The following is a 21,701-nucleotide window of genomic DNA, read 5'->3' on the forward strand; positions in this document are numbered from 1 at the left end:
CACTAATTCACTTCCATCTTCCCTCTTCCAAATTTGAGACCAGAAAAGGCAACATTATCCCCCTCCCCTATTCTCAAATCACAATTTGTGCCATCCTTTGCCACTGGCCATATTTGGTTTGGGTGATGGAAATCATTCAGGGTTTATTTATTTAATTAAAATAATCTTACCCCACTTTTCTCCTTAAAAAGGAAGGTTACATCATTAAAAGACAGTATTTAGAGCTAAAATCTGCAAGTATACAAATATTTAAAAGGATCAAACAGAATATTTACATAGGCAACTACCTTTTAATCTGCAAGTGCTAAAATATTTCATTAGCAATAACACATCTGGAATCTTTCCTTCCTATTTCAATCAACTTTTTTTCAGGGAGAAACTCTGAATATAAGTACTGCAGCTTTACACGCAAGAGAAAGGATTACTGAAAAGGGCACAGACTTGAGATATCATAAAGTCTCAAATTATACATGTAGACTCTAACTCCACCCATTTGTTTAAAAGGTGTCAAAATAAGTTACAATAGAAGACTCTAACTGAAATCTATTAGTAAGTCACAACTAGATGTGGCCCACTGGATCAGTGGGGAGTCAACTCCTCTGTAAGTTTCACTGATTCAAGTGACCCCACTCTAACTGCAACTTACTACTAGATTTCAGCCAATATTAACTACAAAAAAAGAAGGTAGAAGAAGAGGAAGAACAGCGAACATTAAAAACTGTTCTAGTTCCAGCAGCAGTTATATTTGCAAAAGTAAGGTAAAACTCAAGGCAAAAAGCATTATACGGAACAAGATAGAAACATCTACTAGAAAGATCACTTCCCACAATATCATTGTAAGCTGCCATGAAAATATATTTGATAGATATAGTATAAATCTCAGTAACGAATAAGAGCCATAATCTTAAATGTCAACTACAGCAGAACCATTTAATCAATGGGTTTTGTATAAGGGTTGGGGCAAGCTTCAACAACTGATTCAATTAGTCTACTATAGTTGGAATAAGCATTAGGATTTAGGCCAAAGTGATCAGAAGGGATGAAATTAGTAGGGACAATTCTAATGTACAGATACAAGAGATTGCACACATTAAAAACTGGTTTTATGACTGAAACCCAGCATCAAGTTCACTTAGACCGGCATGAGTCATTCTAAAAACTCTTCGGAGTGCCATCCTTCTGCAACAGGTCACATTGTCCCAACCAAAAATGGAGATTCCTCTTTTCAATGCTGAAAAAAGTGCAAACTTGATCAACTCTCTCATGTTGTAGTTTGCACAGCAGATAGCTGTGTTTTTTATGTTACCATTGGTTCTCTTCTTGGAACTGGCACTGTTCCAATATTTTCAAGAGATACTTCAGAATTATAAGAACCACAAGCCATGACTATTCCAATGTGACGTTTATGAAAATCTGATTAAGGCAGCAATAGCACTGGCAGGTATCCTCAGCGTGTATAAATTATTTATGAAAACCAGATTTAAGAAGGTAGAACCAACACAACAGAACACCCATTACCTACACCAAATAAGAGGGTGAAGTGCAATTATTGTGTTAAAAAGCTCTGCAAATATACTTCCACAATCCCTGTTTCTGAAAATTACACAGAGAATTTTTTGTGCTGAAACCCCATGCAGTTTTGAGATATTTCGTATCCATATTATCTGTAAACTTTGATTCAAACCTGGAGTACAAATCTCTTTCTCTCTCTCTCTTTCTCTCTCTCTCTGTGTGTGTGTGTGTGTGTGTGTGTGCGTGCGTGCGTGCGTGCGTGCGTGTGTGTGTGAGTGAGAGAGAGAGAGAGAGAGAGAGAGAGAGAGAGAGAGAGAGAGAGAGAATAAATGTGTACAGTGAGCATGGGAGAGATTGTTTCTCTTCTAAAACTTCCTGTCCCTCTTCTGAAGACACCCCACCTAGAACACGTCCACACTCTGAGAATGCCAAGCCTCCCCAGATGGAAGAGTGCTGCTTAAATAAATAACCTTCCCTTCTTCCAGCCCCCACCCTGGCTGCCCACCTTTTAAGCTGCTGTTTAAACTTCCCCAGGGCAATCGGCAGACCTAAGGTAAGATAAAAGTGTTTGCCCTTTGCCTTAAAGGTATCCCCATTCAAGGACACTTCTTTAGTGTCCACCTAGCAAGCACAGTAATAAATCAGAAATGGAAGTGCTCATCATCACATACCACATATGGAAGAAAGCCCTGCTGGATTAACCACATGAAAGGTCCCCTAAAACAGGTTTTGTCAATCTTTCGTGTGGTACATATCACCAATCTTCCTATCAAAGAATCTCAGCCCCACCATGACAAGGATAAAAGGTCCTTTTATTTTTATTTTTTTGCTTAAAAGAACATTCATGTCTATAAACACTTTGTAACGACATTCATCACTCACAGTAAGTACACAGGTACAGGAAACCGGATTAATAATGGTTGTCCACTGTTACAATTAGTATGCCAAAAAGGCACAGATGGGAAAATATTTTTTAACTATGGCAAGTAGAAGCCATCACAAATCCAAGAGTGTAATGGGGAAAAAAAAACCTGTGCCCTATGCTAACTTTGCCTGAGTGAACCCACTGATGAACCCACACAGACTAAAATTACCAATTACCAATTGTTGTTGTTTAGTCATTAAGTCATGCACGAGACTCTTTGTGACCCCATGGACCAGAGCACGCCAGGCCCTCCTGTCTTCCACTGCCTCCCGGAGTTGGATCAAATTCATGTTGGTAGCTTCAATGACACTGTCCAACTATCTTGTCCTCTGCCATTCCCTTCTCTTCTTGCCTTCACACTTTCCCAACATCAGGGTGTTTTCCAGGGAGATTTCTCTTCTCATGACATGGCCAAAGTATTTAAGTGGTCCTTCCAGTAACCACTTCCTTTAGAATGGATAGGTTTGTTCTTTTTGCAGTCCAGGAAACTCTCAAGTGTATCCTCCAGCACCACAATTCAAAGGCATCAATTCTTCGGCGGTCAGCTTTCTTTATGGTCCAGCTCTCACTTCCATACATTGCTACTGGAAAAACCATAGCTTTGACTATACGGACCCTTGTCAGCAAGGTGATATCTCTGCTTTTTAAGATGCTGTCTAAGGCTGGCATTGCTTTCCTCCCAAGAAGCAGGCATCTTTTAATTTCATGGCTGCTGTCACCATCTACAGTGATCATGGAGCCCCAAAAGTAAAATCTGTCACTGCCTCCATATCTTCCCCTTCTATTTCCCAGGAGGTGATGGGACCAGTGGCCATGATCTTAGTTTTTTTTATGTTGAGCTTCAGACCATTTTTTGCACTCTCCTCTTTCACCCTCATTAAGAAGTTCTTTAGTTCCTCCTCACTTTCTGCCATCGGAGTGGTATCATCTGCATATCTGAGGTTGTTGATATTTCTTCTGGCAATATTAATTCCGGTTTGGGATTCATCCAGTCCTGCCTTTCGCATGATGTATTCTGCATATACGTTAAATAAGCAGGGAGACAATATACAGCCTTGTGTAACTCCTTTCCCAATTTCAAACCAATCACTTCTACCATGTCCAGTTCTAACTGTTGCTTCCTGTCCCATATATAGATTTCTCAGGAAATCTATATATGGGACAGGAACTCCCATGTCTTTAAGAACTTGCCATAGTTTGTTGTGGTTCACACAGTCAAAGGCGTTTGCATAGTCAATGAAGCAAAAGTCGATGTTTTTCTGGAACTCTCTGGCTTTCTCCATAATCCAGCTCATGTTAGCAATTTGGTCTCTAGTTCCTCTGCCCCTTCGAAATCCAGCTTGTACTTCTGGGAGTTCTCGGTCCATATACTGCTGAAGCCTGCCTTGTAGGATTTTGAGCATAAACTTGCTAGCGTGTAAAATGAGTGCAATTGTACGGTAGTTGGAGCATTCTTTGGCACTGCCCTTCTTTGGGATTCGGATGTAGACTGATCTTTTCCAATCCTCTGGCCACTGCTGAGTTTTCCAAACTTGCTAGCATATTGAGTGTAACACCTTAACAGCGTCATCTTTTAAGATTTTAAATAGTTCTACTGGAATGCCATCACCTCCACTGGCCTTGTTGTTAGCCAGGCTTTCTAAGGCCCACTTGACTTCACTCTCCAGGATGTGTGGCTCAAGGTCAGCAACCACACTATGTGGGTTGTCCAGGACAACAAAATCTTTCTGGCATAATTCCTCTGTGTATTCTTGCCACCTTCTCTTAATGTCTTCTGGTTCTGTGAGCTCCCTACCTTTCTTGTCCTTTATCATGTCCATCTTTGCACAAAATGTTCCATTAATATCTCCAGTTTTCTTGAACAGATCTCTGGTTTTTCCCTTTCTTTTCCTCTATTTCTTTGCCTCTATTCTATTTTTCCGGGTATTTCTTTGCACTGTTCATTTAAGAAGGCCCTCTTGTCTCTCCTTGCTATTCTTTGAAAGTCTGCATTCAATTTTCTGTAGCTTTCCCTATCTCCCTTGCATTTTGTTTCCCTTCTTCTCTCTGCTATTTGTAAGGCCTCGTTGGACAGTCACTTTGCTTTCATGCCTTTCCTTTTCTTTGGGATGGTTTTTGTTGGTGCCTCCTGTACAGTGTTACGAGCCTCCATTCATAGTTCTTCAGGCACTCTGTCCACCAAATCGAGTTCCTTAAATCTGTTCTTTACTTCCACTGTGTATTCATAAGGGATTTGGTTTAGATTATACCTGACTAGCCCAGTGGTTTTTCCTACTCTCTTCAGTTTAAGCTTGAATTTTGCTATGAGAAGCTGATGACGTCAGCTCCAGGTCTTGTTTTTGCTGACTGTGTAGAGCTTCTCCATCTTTGGCTGCAGACAACATAATCAATCTGATTTCGGTATTGCCCATCTGGTGATGTCCATGTGTAGAGTTGCCTCTTGTGTTGTTGGAAAAGAGTGTTTGTGATGATCAGCTTGTTCTCTTGACTACACTCTATTATTCTTTGCCCTGCTTCGTTTTGAACTCCAAGGCCAAACTGTTGTTCCTTTTATCTCTTGACTCCCTACTTTACCATTCCAGTCCCCTATAATGAGAAGAATCTCTCTTTTTTGGAGTCAGTTCTAGAAGGTGTTGTAAGTCATAGAATTGGTCCATTTCGGCCTCTTCAGCATGTTGGTGCATAAACTCGGATTACTGTGATGTTGAAAGGTCTGCCTTCAATTTGTATTGAAATCATTCTATCATTTTTGAGATTTTATCCTAGTACAGCTTTTCCCACTCTTTTGTTGACTATGAGGGCTACTCCATTTCTTCTATGGGATTCTTGTCCACAACAGTGGATGTGATAATCATCTGAATTGAATTCGCCCATTCCTGTCCATTTTAGTTCACTGACACCCAGGAGGTCAAAGTTTATTCTTGTCATTTCCTGTTTGACCACATCCAGCTTACCAAGGTTCACAGATCTTACATTCCAGGTTCCTATGCAGTATTTTTCTTTGCAACATTGGACTTTCCTTTCATTTCCAATTACCAATTACCATGTTATAAATCATGTAGTGTTCTGAGGACTTTGTTCCAGAATCATGCATTTGACTTTGACACCAAGGAGAAGTGGGAGAATTATAGAAAAAGACTGCAAAGTATGTCGAAATCAACAAATGCAGGACACCTTACTTCCCTCATCCAAGGCAACTAAAGCCATAAATGTAGAATTAAAAATATTTCCTGTTCTGGTGAACCACCATCAGGGTTTTGGTGCCTGGTTGATTAGGCACTTGGGATGTTTCAAGCTGAAGACTTTATTAACATGGGAGTCCTAACAGACTTTTCAGAGAGAAGGAATAATTCAACACAAAAGGACTTACTTTTGAGTAACCATGAATGACTAAAGTTGTTTAGTCAGACTTCTAATTACAATATACAGAAGAATTTCCCCAAATTGTTTGGGTTTTCAATGCACCCAATATTTTGGTGAAATTCTCCTGAATACAGTATTATAACTAGCGGTGACCAATTACTAAAACTCAACCGTTTAGTTTCCCAGATCACACACACTCAAATCCTCACCTCTGATTTTGCTAGGTACAATAAAACAATGATGTATTTAGAACAATATTTCTTTCTTAACAATATTAAAGACACACTTCGGTCATTCTCTAGGTTTTGTTTTTGTTACTTGGGGGCGGGTTACTATACGAAAAATAAACAACACTGGATGTACTTCAGCTACATTTGTTGCTGACAAGTTTTAACTCATATTCCTGCCACTCTTTAATATTCTCTTAGGAAAGTAAAGGCCACCAGGACAAGAAAATGTTACTTTAAACTGATCCATATAGCAGCTGTGCCTGTACAGCTCGCCACATTCCTAAAAAGCTCAGTCAGTGGCAAGAACAAATTGTTCAGGTTACACTGTTGCTGTGATGGGAGGCCAGGCCCTTTATCAGCTGTTGAGCAGCAGGTGAGCCAGACACAGAGGCTGCACTCAATGCTATTATAAGGCACTTCTGCTAGAGTAGAGATGGCAAAGTGTTGTTGCCCAGGTGTTGTAAGGTAACTTCATCACTGGCTATGCTGATGTCTGGTCAGAGTAAAAGACACAATTTTCACCAATCTATCCATGTACTGTAGCCATCTATGCCATATAAAACTGTCACTACAGTTTCCTGGCAAAAAATAAAAATATTTTTTTTAAAAAATCTTAATTTATTCTTGAATATGATTCTGGTAAATTCCTCTAGCTGTGTAACGGAAGTGGAGAGATTTACACAGCAGAATAGCTTCAAATTCTCCAGATTAGTCTACCCCTTTTTCTCCTCAACTGACACTTACAGTCTCAATAACTTGCTCCGAGACACTAATAAGAGAAAGAACAAAAGGTTGCATTACTTACAATTGAACTGATCAAATGGGAAACTGGCAAATATGACTGCTTTTCAGCAACAGACCTCAACCGTCTCCTAACTGCCACCGACAACAGAGAGAGAAAGAGAGCTCAAAAGGAGAGAGGTGGGGCTCTCTTTGAATTCAGAAGCAGGGAAGGAATGATTGGTTAGTGCTGGACAGCCTGACCATCATGCCAGCCCAGAAAGGTTCCTGCCAGGCACACTTACTAGAGGCAACATGCAAGGTGGCAATAAGTCCCTACAGAATATACAGCATGTAACACATCTGAAAGTATAACAGTCTGACTCCTCTTTTAAGAGTGCAATATGTTTTCGCATGGATGTAATTCCCATTTTATTCAGTGGTGTTGCTTTCCTAAATTAAACCTAACCCTAAAATTAAAACCAAGTTGTAATGACAGAGTTTCTAGTCAGTTATACACAACCTACTATAGAAAAAGTATCACAGACAAAATGCATTCAACTCTATCCCAAAAATTCAGTGATACAATTTTTTTTACACTCTGCCCGTTCAATTATAATTTACAGTGGTGCCTCGCATAGCGAGGTTAATCCGTTCCGGATTAACCTTCGCTATGCTGAAGCATCGTTGAACGGGGCAGGGAATTCCACTGGAACGCATTAAACATGGTTTAATGCGTTCCAAATGGGCCGAATACTCACCGTTCAGCGATGCTTCTTAATGGCCGGCAGCCATTTTCGCGCCCTCCCCTCGCTTAACGAGGGCGCGAAAACGCTGCACACGGCCATTTTGGGCCATTTCCAGGCTTCCGGCAGCCATTTTGGCCGCCTAACAGCTGATCGTCGGGCTTCGTTTTGCGAAGATCGGTAAGCAAAACGCTTACCAGACTTCGCAAAGCGAATTTTGCCCTATTAAAAAAACGTTGAGCGATCGCATTAGCGATCCCAAAAAAGGGATCGCTATGCAATTTCATCGTTGTACGGTGCGCTCGTTAAGCGAGGCACCACTGTATAATGTTACAGGAGCAAAAAAATATATGAGCATGATCACAATACAAGGAATAGTATAATTTACTCAACATGCACAAGCACTAACTATTATTTGGAACCTACATTAAGGTTTAATTACAACTAATTTGTACTAGGTACTAATTCAATTAAGAAAGACAATGTACCTACAGGAACAAAATTATTTCCAGAACCCTCTCTAAAGCTAACCAATTTAATGTGAATTGTGCAGTACAGAAAATGCTGTTGTGTGCCACAGGAATAAAGAGTGTTCAGTATTTCAATACTCTTAAGACACATACATACAAAGGTGGGCAATTCTGAGAGCAGTTCACCTTCCATTTTTAATTTTGGTCTGGATTTCTGAATGTCCTTCTGACGATCAGAAATAGGCAAACACTAGAAAGTTCAGTGGAGACAGCCAAAAGCTAATGAGTACATTTTTGCATTCCCTCAAACCCTTCATGGAAAGCCTTTCTAAAGGTTCCTTTTATTCACCAAATTCAGGCAGTAAATTTCTTTGTTTTTCTAAATGGTGACAAAGAAACAGAAAAAGGCTACTAGTTTCCTGGCAGGAACAATGCTTGACTCCTGTAATAAACAGCAAAGAAACCAGCCCTTTCAAAAATATATTAAATTTTTGTTCTTTTTTTTTAAACTAAAGAGACTATTTACAGAGGAATAGTTAAGGGAATCCTTCAGCCTCAGACATGGATCTTATCTCAAAACCAGTCAGGATCAACTGAGAACTTCAGCAGGGAACAGGCTAGCCTCTAACAATGAAGCTAATGGAAAATTCCACTCTGGCACTACGCAAACCATCAAGAGGAATGTCAGCTTACAAGTTGAACTTCCAGTCCACGCAGCTGCAACTAGATGTTATTCTTTAGGATTAAACTCCCTAATAATTATTGCATGTTAGGGTAACTGATTTTATATACTGATATAGATCAATATCAAGTATGATGTTCCTTTGTGCCAGTACTTTCAAGGAATAAAGGTAATAAAGAATTACACTAACTTGGGAGTTTCAATGTGCTGCAGTATTTTATTTATACATTAAACTAGAATAATCAGTGGCTGTCTTAGTCAACTGCAAACACATACAATACTAAAAGAACATAAACCTAAAGGTAATAATCACTACATAAACTCTCCCTAATATAATTCTTTTATTTCCCTGTATTCCTTTGATGCATTCATCACACACCTATAAAAACAGGAAATCCATACTACAAATGAAATGTTTCCCAGAATTCAAATGTGAGGATATTTGCATCTCTATCACTTGCTAAAAATCTCCAATTTCTTAAAGACACTGTTCTACAAATAGAAACTATTTGCCCTCTATCAACTGTTAAAGACAAAAGTAAGTTTCCTCCTGAAGAACAGCAAAAGCCTTGTGATCAGCCATTCATGATTTTTGTGGAAAGATTATCAAAAGCAGCATCTCAGATACTCTGTCATCCATCCATCTCTTTAGAATAGATTTGTTTTGAGCATCTGTAAATGCACCTACAGAGACAAAAAATTCCAGAAAAAAACTTTCTTCTATTTGAAGTAGTGTTTAGAATCAGCAACTCAACTTATTTACACATTTTCTCCCAACTCATCCATTCCGCATTTCAAGTAATCAGAACAGTTATTAAATTACTTTATTCTTTTTCTAATGCCAAACTACCACAAGAGAATTGTGCAGGATTATTTTTTAACCATGCCAACATTTAACACTAAGCTGAAGCAGAAGATGCAAAGGCTTTCATTAAAAAAAAAAAGGAGAACAGAAGACTCTAATCCTACATGTGAACAACTGATCTGTAGTATTAAGAAAAAGGAACTCCACATACTCTCAGAGACACAGTCATCCATAAACTTCTACTCCTCAGCCCTGGTTTAAATTAAGTCCTGGAAAGTTTCTGCAAATCAAATTAGTACATTTGTTTACCACATCCCTTCACAAAAAGGAGAATGACTGGACTCTCTCCCAATCCCATGCCCTAAGAGGTTATGCTCCATCCATAATGTGTAATATAGAGTATTTGTACAGTAAGGATCAGCAGCAGCAAGCAGGGTGTGAATTTTTAGCAACTTCTTTATTGTAAGCCACTAAATTCAAGGAAGGGGACCTCCCCACTTTAGCTGCCCATCTGGTCTCAGGAAATGCTAGAAACAACCATGAAATCACCACATCTAACAGAAACAAAACACAGCAAAAACAAAAAAAACCCTCCAAAATTGTCATGGCACCTTTAAAAGTGATAGATCCATTTCACTGTGTTTTTTTGTGGGTTATCATCTACTTCCTCAGATGTACATCTCACAATTCAATAAAATTTGCTAGTCTTAAATGACCCACAATACTAGGGTCTTGTTACACAGCCTGAAACAGACTAACACAGCTACCTCCATGAGGCCACCAGATTTGTCAGAACAGGCAGCAAAGAAGATGCTGCATTCTGTGGCTGTAGACTACAATCATCAGAATTGCCAAATGGAAGGTATACAGCTGATTTTCAGAATCCCCTCCCCCCCCAGGTGTTGTTTTTAACAACTCCAAGCATCCCCCCCCCCCACAGCACATGCAAGAACTCTGCTACTCTGCAGCGGAGCGCATTGTGGAGATTTGGTTTGCTCTGGTTAAGCATGGACAGCTCCACGTGAACAAAGCATGCAAGGGAAGAGGGAAGTAAGAACTGGAACCAGGGCCCCCTGAAACTGTTTTAGGGAAGGAATGAAGGGTGGCAGATGTCCTGGAAAGGAAAGTCTATTCCTATTAATATTGGGGATGAGAGAGACAACATGACAATTCATCAAAAATAAATTCATCTGTGTCAATTTTAAAATACTCCACACATGGTACAAGAACCATCAGCTTATCAAGATGAGAAAATGTTACATGGAAGACACAAAATGAGAAAAAGTCAAGGGTTTCAGAAGTTCCTTACATAACCTCACTTTACGAAAACAGAAGTCCTTTATTTTGCAGTAGCTGCACCAGAATACTGGAGAAACTGCTGTAGGGGAACATCCTAGTGTGTGTCTTTAAAAGCACCTTTCCAAAACCACAACAAGGATCAGAGTGATGTGTCGTTTCTTCCTCTTGCATTTTCCTCAAAGCATCCTCATGATCAAAATGCAGATTAATTTACGCACAAGTGGAAAAGCAGAATACTTCTAAATTACCAGATGAAGTTCCACAAACCAACAGTAAGCTTAAGGAAGACGACAAGCGTTTAAATGCCCTTTTCAATCGCCCTGCCCTTTAATCCAGATCATCATCCCACGAGGCAGAACACGGGTCCCACAGATGGAACCCTAAAAAGTTAGCATGCCTTATTTCGGGGCGGGTGTGTGTGATCCAAGCAAGATGCTTGTGCCTACACATGAAGGAGCCAAAAAAAGGTTCGCTGTTTTGCAACTTTTTTTAAAAAAAAATACTGCCAAATACAAGAAGCACCAAAAGTTCCGGCCCTTAAAACGTAGGGCGGGGGCCGGAACCTCTCCTCACGCGCTCAAAGCCTTCTTACTTCAATCCTCCCGACCAAAACGTTGTTGTTGTTGTTACGACTCCATTCTTCCCTCCCTCCGGTCCCCACCCCCCATACCGAAGGAGGAAGCCAGGATTACGCGAATGGCCTCGAAAACACCCCCCCCCCCGGCCTCTTTCCCTCGTCCTCGACGCCCACCGCCCGGTTGCAACGGGCTCCCCTCACACTCCCAAGGCGCTGCTGAGGAAGCGGGAGCCTTACCTCGTCGTCGTGGTGCTGGCAGTAGTTCACCCTGTCCGGGAAGACGGAGAGGATGTTGTAAGGCTGGGCGGCATAGGGCTGGCTGAGGGTGAGCTGGGCGGCCGCCGAGGCGGACCCGGGCCCGGTCGGCGCGGGCGGGCCCGGGGCGAAGCGCTCGATGAAGTGGTCTTTGGTGAGGCGGACACGCTGGTGGGCGCGCACGCAGTTGTCGCACAGGTGCTCCTGGCAGTCGAGGCAGCGGGAGCTGACGGCGTTGCCTTCGTCGCACGAGCTGCAGCGGGGCTCGCCGCTCTGCCGGCTGTGGGGCCGCCGCAGGAGCAGCGAGGAGCCGCCGCCGCCGCCGCCCGACGACGCCGAGCCGCCGGCTGAGCCCGGCGAAGAGCCGCCGGCTGAGGCACGGTGTTGCTGCTGCTGTTGCTGCGGCGGCGGCGGCGCTTGCTGCTGGCGGGGGTGGTGGTGGTGGCGGTTGTTGGTGCTGCTGTTGCTCCCGCCTCCCCCGGCGCCGCTCCCTCCGCCTCCCGGACCCCCGCCTCCTCCTCCTCCGCCGCCGCCGCCGCCGGGTCCGCTTGGCCGACCGTTGTTCTTTTGGTCTTCGGCGGCGGCGGCCACCACGACCACGTCGAGCAGGTTGCTGAGGAGGAAGTTGGAGGAAGGCAGCGCGTCCATGCCCGACGGCTCCGAGATCACCACCTTCTGGTCGCAGATGGGGCAACGCAGCTTGAGAGCGTCCCCCGCGGTTGGATGGCGCTGCGCCTCCAGGCACTGGCGGCAGAAAGCGTGCAAGCAGGGCAGGACGTGCAGGCGCCTCGATGGGGTGCAAGAGGAGGAGGAGGAGGACGAAGACCCGCCGCCGCCGCCGCCCGACGAGTTGGAAGTCTGAGAGGAGGACGACGAGGTGGAGGAATTGGACGAGACGGGAGCCGGCGACCCGCACATCTCCTTGCACAGCGGGCAGATCTGGAAATCCGACTCGGGGAACGAAGCCATTGGGAAGGAGGGGAGGGAGGGAGGGGGGAGGAGAGGAGCGGGGGGGAGGGGCAGAGCGCGCGCCTCGCTAGCAAGGCGGCACCATGAACCGAGGCGAGCGACGGCGACCCGCTTGGCAAGCCCTGGTGGGTGGCATCAATTAGGCGCTGCGGGGGGGGGGGAGAGCAGCGCTGTGCGACGGCCCCGGCCGCCCACGGGAGCCTCCTTTTGGTGGGCTTCGCGAGCCCGGGGGGGGGAGTGTTCTTTAGGCCGCTCGTCCTCTGCCTTTTCCCCGGGCCTTTCCTTCCTCCTCAGCTTTCCCGTCCGCCGCCCTTCTTAAGCCGCGTCAGGCACGAGGTCTCTTGGGTCTTCCCACCCGAGCCGCGCACGCTCTTCCCGGCTGCAAGGCGCTGCCTAGCCTCGGCAGCCGCGTCTTTCTTTCCCTTTTGCCTTCCACCCCTCCGCTTCCCAACTCGGCACCTCTTCGCGATGGCGTGGGAGGCGAGCGGAGGTCTCCTGAGCAGAAAAGTACATCGGCCCCTCCTTGGAGATCCAGCGTGAAGTGGATCGGCTGGGTGGTTCCTTCGCGATTCCTTCGGCGGGATACACTCGGGGAGCAGGAGGGGGTAAAGTCCTTAAATCCAGCGCTTTATATTTTTAGATCGTTGGAAAGTAAGCGGGTTGACGGCGAGAGAAGGACTTTCTTCCGCCCAGTAGAGAAAGGGGGGGGAGGGGCAGAGAAAAGAGAGCTTTTTTGGTTCAGCTCTTTCTTGAGGACTCCGTGAGGCTCCAGCCGCCCGAGATTTCCAGGCAGACGCCTTCGGAACCGATCTGCCCACGCCGGCTCCACCACGGCATGTCGGAGACGCGGGAAGTAGAGATGGCGATTCGGCCGGCGCAGGAGGTTATAGGCAGGCGGGCTACTAAAAGAGAAAGGGGTGGGTGGGATGTGCGCATGAATGAATGAATGAAAGAGCGATCTTACGCTAAGGGGGTGGTCGCCTTTGCTGCTCCGCGCCTTTCCCTGGTCTCCGCAAAGATCCTCCAGGGAGATCGGATGATCGCATTGATCACGTCCCTTCCTCTATTCCCGAGATTCCCTCCTCTTTCCTCCCCCCCCCCCGCCGACGGTGCTCCCGCTTCGCAGTCGCTACCAGCAGAGCAGGATCGGCGGCGCCGCGCACGCGGTTTAGAGCCGTCCTTTCGCTCGAGCGCACGCGGAGTTTGCGTTAGACCGGCGAAAGTAGCCGCCTGGGAAAAGAGCAGCGGCGGCGACGGCAGGTCTCGGACGCCCGCCCTGAATTATTCATGGAGGGCCTATTATATTCACTTACACAAATAGGAATCGCGGGGCGATGCTATTCGAGCAGCCCACAGTCCGACACCCCCCCCCCCACAGACACAAGTCCTTTGGCTTCCTCTCTCTTCGGTTCTTTCAGCCGCCCAAGCCTTCGCAATGACCGGATGGTGTGTGTGTCACGTTTCCTTTGTCATGTCCACCCTTCGTGCAGGGGTTCGGAGGAAAAGAAGAGTCTCGATTCTCGTTTGAGACGAAACAAAAAAAAAGGGGGGGGGAGGTGAGAGAGACAATCCCGGCTTTACTTTTCATCAAAATCCCAACCTTAAGAAAAGGTGAGCGGTAGGGCTTGAATTAACGCCGCCTTGGAGTCCAGCCGGGTGGGGAGAAAAGAGTGGCTTCCCTTCTTCCGCGGCGCTCGGCGTTTGGCGTTTTTAAATTTCCGCCGCGGATGCTTCCCCCTCCTCTTCCCTTCCCGTCGGTTTAGGTGAGCCTGATGTTTGCACGGCGCCGATACGATCACGTTGCTCATAAACCCTCTTCCAGAATGCCTATTATTGAAACTGATCTCGAGTTCGGAACCCTTTTAGTCTCCCAAGGAGCGAACTCACTTCCGCCTGAGCGCTTGGCGGGGGGGGGCGGCCGGGGGGGAGGGCGAATCGAAAACCAAACAGGAAACATTAACCCTCTTACTACTGCTTCCTTTTGTGCGTGGCTGGCTCTTTCCACCGGGAGGCTACCCGGTGGAAGGCGAAGAAAAGGAGTCTTGTTTCAATTAGATGTTTTCCTTTCACATCTTTTTAAAAGTGGGGAGCCATTGACGGGGAGAACTAGGACTAGTTTAGCTTTTCCGTAACGACTTCAAATTTCCGCTTTGGTTTGCCTTTCCCACCAAATGTACTTATTTTAAGAGCCCGTGAAATGATGCTGATCAGGTCTATTCCATAGGAAAGCCTGTTGACTTTCAAAAACAAAGTTGCTCCCAATTAATAATGTGTGGGATCACAACATACGGATTTTCGTTTCGGTAACATTAGCCTTTACAGCCTTACTGATTTTTAAAAACATGTTTGGGGATTAGTGATCAAAAATATCAGAAAAGACATATAGCTAGTTACCTTTTTAGAAAGGAAACTATTTATTGGCTTTAACAAAAATTAATTGATTTTCTTAAAATGCTTAAGATAACAGAAACCACAAGTGAAAGCACTCCAGGAACTTACAAGAAATCTGGATTCAGCTGTATGTAGTCCTAAACCCGCAAGATCCACTTGTGAGTAAACAAGTGTGTCTTGCCATAAATTGTAGGCTGTAGGTCCTTGACCTGAAAGAATATAAATACAATACATTAATATTTCATGATACCCATGCTAGTTATGTATAATTCCTCTGTTCACAGGGATCATGCAGGAACCTTGCCCACTAAATTCAGCTCTCTCCATCTAAAAAGCTGTATCTGACCCCCAACAGCAGCCATGAAACTTTTGGGGTTTAATGTAAACGTATTATTTTGGAGCTACCCACAAGAACTTGGTGCAGAGCCTGAGGACAATGAATGATCATTGAAAAGCTCACGCTATTTTTATTTTATTTTCTTAATGGTCCAATAAAGGTATTGCCTATTACTGCATTTATATTGTTTTGAAGACCATATGGCCTTGCCCCCTTTTTTCCCATTTAATTTGGTGTTGGTTAAAAAATATTCTTGGCTCAGCCCCCCACGCCACCCCCAGGAGACCTCCGTCTGCAACATGAAGAGAGATTCTCAAGGGTGAAAAACCTGTTTCAGCTCAAGGGCCAAATTTAATTTCTGATAAAATTGGGAGGAGGGAGGGTACATTCCAGTGGGGATGGGCCAAAAATAGCAATGTTACTTTACAGTTCTTACTGCCAGTAACTGCGCTTTAGCCGAAGCATTTTAGCCTTTTAGAATGAGAAAAAAATCCATCAAATTCAAACTGGAAAACTGCCAAAAAGAGGGGGCACAAAGAAGAGAGAGTGGCTTTCTGGGAAACCTTGGATGGCTGGATTGGAACCCAGTGGTGGAGAGATACAGGCCTAGCACCTCAATTTGTTTAGCAATACTAATCTAGGTAAAACAGCACTTCAACACTGCAAAAGACAGCAGACTCCTATGTTTTCTTCTGTACAAAAATGTAGAGACATAAGACAAGCTATAGAATTTTTTTTTCAAAACTAAAAAGAAATTCAAGATTTTATTGTTTAATGATGAAGTGGATTGTAATCCAGAAAATATTACACTGAAATAAATCCAATAGTCTTCATGTGTTCACAACTATATTGATCATGCATATAACATACATGCTGCTCAGAAGTTCAGCTAGAAGGGTTCTTATCTTGAATTCCTGTGCCACAGACTGTTTATATATATGCTACTAAGCATCTGAAGGTTTTTATCTTGCTCCAAACTGAGCATTTCCCAGACTCATTGCTTGCTTCTGTATCAATTTGAAAGCTGACAATTCCTGATGAATTCCTTGATGGCCTCCCAGCTGTGGATTACAGTAATGTACAGGCGGACAATGTGTGAATTTCAAAAACATCTTCCTTTCTGATGGTGAAGAAAAAAGTGAGCTTTGCACACTGGCAGAAATCTGCTGTAACGTGCCAAACAGAAGGATGCTCTTTGAAAACAAACTAGAAACCTAACCTGGTGCAAAATATGTTAGTAAGATAGCTAAAACAGTATGAATGCACAGCATACTAGAAAAATTATATATGGCTTGGGACCTGAAGGAATGCTTCTTTCAACATTTATCTCTTGTGCCCTAATAATGCCTATGTGGGAAGGGACTTCTCCAAGTGCCTCCTCAAACTGAATTAGAAAGGTAACTATGGCTGAAATCCTGGTGCTGTAAAGCTATACTGTTTAAGATTAATGATTGCATCAGATGCAGTGAATTTCCAATTCCCCCACTCAAAGGTCTGAAGGCTCCCATGGGGACCCCTTTCATCATAAGAAATTCTTGGGTGATAGAGGAAAGTCTTTAATTTCTGAAAAACACAATACAGTGGCATTTTTTGAAAATTAAAGACTTCCTCCCATCCGACAGTTCCCAAAGGTTTCCCCACAATGAAATGAAATCCCATGAAAGCCTCAAGATTTCTGGAGGAGGAATTGGATTTTTTTTAATTTTTTAAAAAATCATTAGCAGCATAATTTGTAAGCCACAGTGTTTCTGCAAATAAATTAATTAGACTTTCCGATTGTGACATTTGGTCACTGGAGGCACCTCTACAGATGGCTTTATGTCTTCTCCTGGACTTTTAATGATAATTTTAATCACTCTTAACGTTAACTGAAAATCAAATTCACTTGTAGATTTTTAGTACTTCTAAGAACTTCTAGGAGTCTCTGGGATTCGATGGTATTTCAATGGTAGTAGTTCATTAGCTTTACTGGAATTATATCCCATCTTCCTTCTAAAACAGGAGTCAGGGAAGTTATTATATACAACATGATATGATGAAAATGTAAACAGCTTCACATATTAAAAGATAGATTTAAACCACAGTTTCAGCTAGATTTTATAGTTTGAGGTAATTCTACTCTTGCTGTGACTAAAATCATTTGCATGTATTTCACATCTGTTTTTCTTTTGTGATGGTTTGAAAATGACTGTATTAGGTTTCAATTTGATTTTATATCTGGTTCCTGGAAATTTTATTTTATGAGGTGGGGTAATAAAATATTTTAAAAACCAACTTTTCAGTATTGCATCATTTTCTTATCTGGGAACCCCAGACTGGATGGGAACTCTAAAACTGTAAATTCTAGAACTTAAACTATCTATACCTCTGCAACAGAATTCCTTTTTCCTTTATTTTAATTCTTATAATGACAAACTAATTATCATCATACTACCAAATAAACAACTTTGGTTCTAAACAAATAGCAGTGAACACCACAATGTTAAATACCAGGATATGCTAATAAAAAGCAGACAAAGCTGTGTTTATTAGGAAAAAATGATTAAAATTCACCACTGCCTGTGTTTTCCTAATTATTACAACCAAACAAATTATCACCAAAAACTTTGTTTTGTGACATTCTGGTTGATTCTAAGAGATACTAGTCGATTACAGATTATGAACATCTCTACACTATTCTCATTCATTATGTTTGGCTGCATTGTTATTACTTAAGTAATATATGCTTTGCATCACAATTTCAGATCAGTGTAATTCTGCTAGACTTTGCCTCTTCCTTTTTCAATAAATTAGGCAAAGCATATTCTCTTCATATTAAATTCTGAAATATTAAGATAGTGGGAAATGGAACACAGGATAAAGGAACTGGGTATACGTTTTAAGCTCACATAAGGGGTAATTATGAGAGATACAGCTTTTTTGGTTGTGTCTCCTGTTTTTGTTCTGTTAAAACTAATGTTCGTTTTTTTAATTAAGACTAGTAGGTTTGTTGTGTCCCACCTTTTTTATTTGCTATAGTCTCTGAATTAAGACTAATCCTTCATAGAGTTAGGCATAGGACTGGGTGGAAGATGGTAAATCTCAGTTTTAAAACAAAGGGCAAGGGTAACAAATACTTGAAGATTTGTCATGCTAATTATCCTTCTGATTTGTAGAGATATAATAAACAAGACAAGCAACAAAACGTTGCAGTGCAGAATGCTCTCCTTCAGGGCTCTTATCAATCAGCCATGACCATTTCCAGGATACCTCTTTCTGTTCTCCTTCCTCCTTGGCTTTCTGTCCCCGCCCAATGAGTCACTACACATATTTGCTCTTCACTGTGCTGATGTTTTTTTCTCTTCATTTTCCCCTCCTAGCCTGTTTTTCCTAACTTCCTACCTCTTCTTTGTAGGCAAGTTATTCAGACATAAATTTCTTGCTGTTTTAGGTAAAGGTGAAAGTTCCCCTTGACATTTAGTCCAGTCGTGTCCAACTCTAGGGCACGCTGCTCATCCCTGTTTCCAAGCCATAGAGCCAGCGTTTGTCCATAGACAGTTTCCGTGGTCAAGTGGCCAGTGCAACTAGACACGGAACGCCGTTAACTTTCCCACCATGGTGGTACCTGTTTATCTACTCACGTTTTTACATGCTTTCGAACTGCTAGGTTGGCAGGAGCTGGGACAAGCGACGGGCGCTCACTCCATCACATGGATTCGATGTTACGACTGCTGGTCTTCTGATCTTGCAGCACAGAGGCTTCTGCAGTTTAACCCGCAGCGCCACCACGTCCCGCTCTTGCTATTTTAATGTAGGTTAATTTGTATTATAAATCAGGGATTCCCAAACATGGGAGCATCCCTCTCGCGGGGGTGGGGAATTTAAGTATTTTAGGGCAGATACGTGTGGTTTGAGGAAAACACTTATAAATAATACTTCAATTTGGAGAAGGGGTATTGCTTTCTTCACATGTACCTTCTTGTGTCAGCCTATAATATGCAGGGGTTTAGCTCTAATTTTCCCTCTATCTTTCTTAATCTCTGAGTTACATTTCAGTATAGAGTTCATCATGTGTGAATGGTGTCACTCTATACCCAGCTTTAAATTAACCCTACCAAGCTTGCCATTCCCCCTTTCTCTTTAAATATACAAATACTTGCATTTGTTTTTGAGCTGCAATATTTTAAATTTCAATTGAAATTATTGGGAGAAGCATGTTTGAAGGAAAGAATTTGATCTTCATATTTATCAGGAAAGGTATGAGTTTAAAAGGTTGCAAAAGATCTTGCTGTTAGAGATGTTTTCTCAAAAAGTTTTTTTTAATGTCAGCACTCTGCTCCATCTTCTGTTTTGAAATACAATTGGCAAGATCAAACTGGAGAAGTACTCCTTTCTGATCAGGATCATGGTAGCACTTGGCAGTGCTTGCTGATGCTTCCTGGTGGCTGGAGATGGGTCAGAGCCTTGCGGCCAGAATTGTTAACTTGTCCTTGGTTAGGACTGCATCTGTATGTATGACATTGCAATTTTAAAATAAGCTCGCGGATATCTGGTTTGTTTTTGTTTGCAAAATTAACCTGTTCTTTAATTTTAGATGTTTCTCTTTCTTTAGATGTATGGCATAATTTTGTTAATAAAATGGCACCCTTTAATGACATCAAACTTTGTAGGAAATAGTGACAACATGTTAATCAAATTCCCATCAAAAAGTCATACATCTTTAAAAATCAAAACTTGATTAAAGTTTTCAGTGGAACCTTTGCTGCTGATTTGACCAGACTATGTATTCTTACAGATTTTGCTAATAGACCATTGTCAATAAAAGTGAAGTTCACTTTTTTCAACCTGACCCAAAGCATGTTTACTGAATTGTCAGAATCGTAATCATGCAGCAGAATCCTGTCCTTTTATTCAGAAGCAAAATCCTCTGACTTCAGTGGAACTCCAAATTATAGGATCACAACTGTCTCCTTATGTTAAAAGCAAGCAATATTATAAAGTGTTCTGCTTTTGTGTTCAGTAACCAATTTAATGAGTGATTCAACATGATACAGATTTTCACATATCACTAGAACAACCCATGAGATCATAGGCATGATATGATACATAATGGCTGCTGGAGCATGAGGAGACTGACATTGTAACCCACATCTTTCTGTATTAGTAACATCACTTAACTTGTTTTAATACAGTCCTAATGAATGTGTCTGGTTTCATCTGGGTTAGAAACTCATCAGTTCCTCCCCCAGTGTTTTTATGCTTCTTCTGTCCTAATTTTTTAATGCTGCCTAAAGAAAGGGAAATGTAATGAAGAAGGAGAACTTTGCAGACACCCTGGACTGCCAGAAGGATGAACAAGTGAGTCCTAGACCAAATCAAGCCTGAATTATCTCTGGAGGTAAATATGTTGAAACTGAGGCTGTTCTTCTTTAGGCACATCACGAGAAGGCAAGATTTTCTGAAAACAGAAAACAATGCTGTGAAGAGTTGAGGGTAATAGGAAAAGAGGAATAGCAAATACAAGAGGGATTAATTCCCTAAAGGAACCACAGGCTTGAGTTTGCAAGAACTGAGCAGGGCTGTTGAGAACAGGACATTTCGGAAATTACTTATTCATGGGGTTGCCATAAGTCAGGTGTCATTTGACAGCATGTAACAACACCTTTAAAAAAACCGCCTTTCAGTACTTAGCCTATTTACTCACTCTGGTACTTACTTTCACTCAGAGAAATAGAGCTTCCTATTCAGAAGTTTGGGAATGTGCATTGCATATTACATATAAAATTTCAACATTAACATTAAGAATCTTCAGCTGATATATTGTTTTCTGAGATTTACTTATGTCACAGCATGCAATCATCCAAGTCATTTTCAAAAATGTTTTTCATTACAATAGACACAGTTTGTTGTGTGTTAAAATAAGAGAAGGAGTTGACAGAGATCAGTGGACTGGAGATGGAGTACATAGTTAGCAGCTGGAGAAAAGATCTTAAAACTGTTTTTCCTGTGCAGAAAAATGCAAACCTAAATGTCCCCAGATTTAAAATAGTTAATATAAATATAAATTGAAAATATCAGTCTTGCTTATCTTGAAAAAGAATCATTGACTCCAGCCCCCTTTTTTATTTGAAAAAAAATCCAGGCTGTGGGGTCTGCAATACTAATCATCAAAAGAGGCCTTTCAAAAGAAGAAAACAGTAACAGTTATAAGACTGAGCATGTGTGGTACAGGCTAGCCAGCAGGCGCTTCATAAAATGAAATATTGTATACACTTGTGGGCAGGGGAGGGATATATTTAGAGAGAAAGGTCACAGAAACAGACAGAAAAGACTGGTTTTATTTAATGGGTAAAAAAAAAAACAGGTTTCTTTTAAAGAAAGTAATTGAGTGACAGTCCTCCAGAAAGGGAGATATTATTTTGCTATGTATCTTTTCAGGCT

At 42.4% G+C, this 21,701-nt stretch overlaps 1 protein-coding gene across 1 annotated transcript in view; it reads right to left on the reverse strand.

The window, feature by feature from the left end:
* Window positions 1–12,616, reverse strand: part of TRIM71 (tripartite motif containing 71) — a 94,362-nt gene extending 81,746 nt beyond the window's left edge. Inside the window, exon 1 of the mRNA XM_073003452.2 lies at window positions 11,567–12,616. Within this exon, the coding sequence (XP_072859553.2) occupies window positions 11,567–12,553 (987 nt within the window). The 5' untranslated portion in view covers window positions 12,554–12,616. The remainder of the gene's footprint in view (window positions 1–11,566) is intronic.
* Window positions 12,617–21,701: the final 9,085 nt, after the last annotated feature.

This window comes from Pogona vitticeps, chromosome 6 (assembly GCF_051106095.1).
Source record: "Pogona vitticeps strain Pit_001003342236 chromosome 6, PviZW2.1, whole genome shotgun sequence".
Classification (NCBI taxonomy): Eukaryota; Metazoa; Chordata; class Lepidosauria; order Squamata; family Agamidae; genus Pogona; species Pogona vitticeps.